Below are 4,575 nucleotides of genomic sequence, written 5' to 3'. Positions count from 1 at the left end.
CAGAGAGGGAGAGGGGGAGAGAGAGAGAAACATCAATGATAAGAATCATTGATTGGCTGCCTCCTGCACGCCCCCTACTGGGGATTGAGCCCGAAACCCAGGCATGTGCCCTTGGCCGGAATCGAATCTGAAACCCTTCAGTCTGCAGGCCAACACTCTATCCACTGAGCCAAACCAGCTAGGGCTATCTGCAGAACTCTTAATTATCTGGAGGTTACTTTTCTTTTTTCACTTTTTTAAATTGAATTTATTGGGGTGACATGGTTAATAACAGGCTACTTCTTTTTAATACATTTATCATTAATTATAATTATAGATGAAATTAGAATGATAAATGGGGATTCTCATAATTTGCTATGCATGAAAATATTTTCATGTATTATTTTTAAAAGAAAAATATTTAACTGTTATTTACAGAAGGTGACATTTCAAAAGGCCCGAGAACACTCTGTCAAGACAGCCCGCTTGCCAATCCAGGAATACATGGTCAGACGCCAGAATGAGAAAAACTATCATTCAGAGATATTGGCCATCAATCAAGGTACAGCTCACACGGCCCACGCTTAATGTGTTAATTCTGGTGCTTCTTGCATCATGCCTAAGTATGAATGGCCTTGACGCAGCTTACCCCCATGACTGATGTGCTTGTACTTTATTGCATGCACTTTGTGACATGTATTCTGGCTTCTCAAAGCGATTTTTCATTTTCTTCCTAATTCCGATCTATGTTAAATACAGTTGAAATTGTTGCCTTGACCTAGAACGCCCTGCCTTTAACCCATCATTGACAGTGAATTCAGGATTCAGTTCACAGGCACTTTGGCTGCTCCTCTCCCTGTCCCAGGCCACGTCGGGACCCTTCCTTTGTGTTCCCATTGTATTGTGTCCCTCTCTGTTGCAGCATTGTCCATTTATACGCCTACATCTCTCAGTGTAGGCAGTGCTTGTGGGCAAGCAGAGCCTGTAGCTTTGCCTCTGTCTCCCCAGGATCTAATACCAGGTGTGGTACAGAGTAGGTTTGTTGAATATTCAAGTACACCCTTTTCATTAGTCATTTACTAGTTCTTTTTTTCCAGTGTGTGGTCACTGTGTTTTCTATTTACCCTTCTAACAGTATTTGATATCCTGTCCACCTACTTTGAGACTCAAAACTGGCCTGAAGCATTGAAGAAAGGAGTTTCTTCCAGAAAAGGCTATGTTCTTCAGAACTCAGTGGAATGATGGACAGCCTAAGAGTGCACCTGCAGGAGGTGAAGTTGCTGGAGGGGCCTTGACCAAAGAGGAGAGCAAAGTGGTGATGGCACACACTTGCCTTTACTTGACATCTCGGATCTTCATTAGGATGTTATTAATAACAGGGACCACATTTTATGCTCTTTTGTATCTCCTATAGTGCCTAGCTCACAGGAAGTGCCCTGTTTATCTTGACTAAGTAAAAAGTTTACATAACAAGGAATTAGCCCTTAAACTACATGGCTTTGGGTGTGTTAATTTATTTTTCTACATCTACTTGTAAAAAATCTACTCTTTAGAGGTAGCTTAAATAATTAAATATTGTGATATCAAGAATTTAATTTTCACTAAAGTGGCATCATAAAGTTGTATGACTTTGTCCAACCTGCTCTGATCATGCTGATTTTCCCTAACTCAATAATGTGCTATACATGTGCTTTTCAGGATCAGCCTGTCCTAACCTAGCCCTCTTTAAGCCCCCATAGCAATTTGCCCCACCTGTGGCTCCTACCTTGTCTTCCCTGTGCCAAGTATGGGTGTGGAAGGCTTCTCTCTTCCTAACTGTTGCCTTCCTACGGGACAATCTGTGGGAGTATTTTTGTATCCTTCTGAGCCTTGTACAAACTAGATTTTGCACATATATCTGAATTATCAGTTCAAATTGAAAAGCAAAAACATAGTACTGATAAGTCTAACTTGAAAATAGCCCTAACCGGTTTGGCTCAGTGGATAGAGCGTCGGCCTGTGGACTGAAGGGTACCAGGTTCAATTCTGGTTAAGGGCATGTACCTTGGTTGTGGGCACATCCCCAGTAGGGGGTGTGCAGGAGGCAGCTGATCGATGTTTCTCTTTCATCGATGTTTCTAACTCTCTATCCCTCTCCTTTCCTCTCTGTAAAAAATCAATAAAATATATTTTAAAAAAAAGAAAACACACTGCATCTCACACAAGCATGTTAGAGAACCTCTTATGATGCAAATCTCAGTGATCCTGATGCCTTTTCTTATGTCCTACTTAGATACAGTTGCTTCAGTTACTATGGCCAGTTTATGTCGATCAACTTATTTCTAAACTACTAGCAAATTGAAAAAAATGTAACCTGTATTTCAAAAGAACCAAAAGGTTACCTCTGGGTTCTATCTCCTTCCTTTCACAATTTAATCCCCCAGGAACTATGAACTTGATTACTTAAGAGCAGCCTAGTCTTTAGGAAACATCTTTAGGAATACAGTGGGGCCTTGACTTACGAGTTTAATTCGTTCTGAGACCAAGCTCGTTAAGGAGCTCATTACCTCAAATTACTCTATCAACTCAATGCAAAAAATCGGCCGAGAGACAGCTGGTATCTCAAAAAACTCGTTAGTCGGGACACTCATAAGTCAAGGCCCCACTGTACATAATGTTCCTTGGTCTTTATCAACATAGTTCTATAACCTATGCATCCAAAAGGGAGGACCTCTATGAATAGGCCTCAGAGGTCTGTAACTCTTACCATATTCTCAGGGAGGTCTCTAACCCAAGAACCATTGACCTGGGTCAGCTGCCAGGCTTCATTTTGGCCTCAAAAGGCTTTGCTTAAAATTCCAAATAACAGAATTTCCTCTTCAACTCTACCACAAACATCTACAATTTCTTCAAAACCTAGGTAGGTAGTTTTTTGTTTGGCTTCTAGGAAATGACCCTTGGCAAAATAAGACTTGGATGAACTTATATTCAGAGATCCTCATCAGAGTGTTTTTTATAACACAACAAAAAGCTGGACATATCCAAAATATCCTATAACACAAAAATGAAGCATTATACAACTATGGAATTTTTAATAGCTATCATGAAAGAAATATATTTAAATGTATGAAGTGGACAAAGTATATTACAGGCTAGTATATAAAATATAATTCTATAATTCCATTTTGAAAAACATATATTCACATGTAGTGGTTGAGAATGTTGGCCAAGTTAAGCCTCAGTTTCTTGCACTAGGAAGTTGTCTTTTGCAGTTACTAAGAATAAATGAGTCAATCCAAACAAAACACTTGGAACAATACTTGATTTGTAAATATATGATAATTGTTAGCTGTTACATACTCACCACTACATAATAGGATTACAAGTGATTTTTGTTCGCTGCTTCATACTTTTTATGTATTCTACATTTTCTTTGATGAACATGTTTTACTATTATCAGAAAATAAGTGTTATTTCAATGGTTACTTCCAGGAAAACTAAGGAAATTAACACCAAGTAAATCATAATACTTTTAGTAAACTTTATTATAAAAGAAAAAATAGTACTATTTTATGATTTTTTTCACCCACAAGAACATGAGTGGCAACCAGTGACTTGTTTATAAAAATATTTTAAGACTCACATAAGACAGTATCTTATCTTCTGAAGATTAATGGGGAGAGGTCCACCTGAAAAATTTTTCCCCAGGGAATCCAGTCTCTTGGATCAACTATAAAAAAATCCACATAGATCAACTTTCTGCCAACCTGGAGAAGATTTGTTTTCTTTGGTCTGCTGTCATATGTTCACAAGCTTCTAAAATGTTTGCCAAAATTAAGGTCTGCTGAATGGTTTTTGCCTTCACCCATATTCTTCCATTCATTCCAAACACTATTTCCAGTGGGTAGAGTTTTCCCACTTCCTGTAGGATTTCACAGTCTGGAGCTAGCAGCCTGGTGAGGAAAAGGAAAGAAAATGAAATTTTAATGAAGTGGTAGAGTGTGACCTAACTTTCCTTTAGGACTCCTTTTCTAGGCAGTTCTCCATAGTTATTAAAGCCCCACTAACATCATTCAAATAATTAAAGGCACATGACAGCATTTACTGCCCCTTTTCTTCTAAGACAGTGGTTCTCAACCTTGGCTGCACATTAGAATCACCTGGGAATCTTTTTAAAATCCTGATTTCTGGGCCTCATCCTCCGGAAATTCTGTTTCTTTGTTACTAATGTTGTGGATGAAGCCCAGAAATCAGGATTTTAAAAAGATTCCCAGGTGATTCTAATGTGCAGCCAAGGTTGAGAACTACTGCTCTAAGAAGATTTACACTGATCAGTATATCAGGTCACAGGTGGGCTAGTCTCAACAAAGAAATCAAACTCCCTGTATCATCAACTTTACCAAAAACATATAAAGTTCTTCCCCTACACTGTCAGAGCACCTAATTCTAGGCTTTAAGACCATAGCTTTTAAAAATTATCTACAGTGCTGAAAGAACACCTTAAACATTGTTTGCGGGTAGTTTTTATCGCGCGCTAACAGGTGCGCGGGCCATTTTTGCTAATTTTTTGCTGCAAAGGGCAACGTTCAGTAAAATTACGATAACTTTAGTTTACGT

At 38.7% G+C, this 4,575-nt stretch overlaps 1 protein-coding gene and 1 long non-coding RNA gene across 2 annotated transcripts in view; one reads left to right on the top strand and one right to left on the bottom strand.

The window, feature by feature from the left end:
* Positions 1 to 394: 394 nt before the first annotated feature.
* Positions 395 to 1,585, top strand: LOC106698435. The gene is made up of 2 exons (XR_001349764.2): positions 395 to 541; positions 1,115 to 1,585. It is a non-coding gene; the product is annotated as an uncharacterized LOC106698435 (long non-coding RNA).
* Positions 1,586 to 3,025: 1,440 nt separating this feature from the next.
* EXOSC3 (exosome component 3) overlaps positions 3,026 to 4,575 on the bottom strand; it is a 4,830-nt gene continuing 3,280 nt past the window's right edge. The window contains exons 2-3 of the mRNA XM_023760345.1: positions 3,726 to 3,911; positions 3,026 to 3,408 (exon numbers count right to left, since the gene is read on the bottom strand). Of these exons, the coding sequence (XP_023616113.1) occupies positions 3,381 to 3,408; positions 3,726 to 3,911 (214 nt within the window). The 3' untranslated portion in view covers positions 3,026 to 3,380. The remainder of the gene's footprint in view (positions 3,409 to 3,725; positions 3,912 to 4,575) is intronic.

This window comes from Myotis lucifugus, unplaced genomic scaffold (assembly GCF_000147115.1).
Source record: "Myotis lucifugus unplaced genomic scaffold, Myoluc2.0 scaffold_180, whole genome shotgun sequence".
In the NCBI taxonomy this organism is placed as follows: Eukaryota; Metazoa; Chordata; class Mammalia; order Chiroptera; family Vespertilionidae; genus Myotis; species Myotis lucifugus.
Note: the sequence above shows the minus strand (reverse complement) of the source record. Positions and strands in the feature narration are given on the sequence as shown.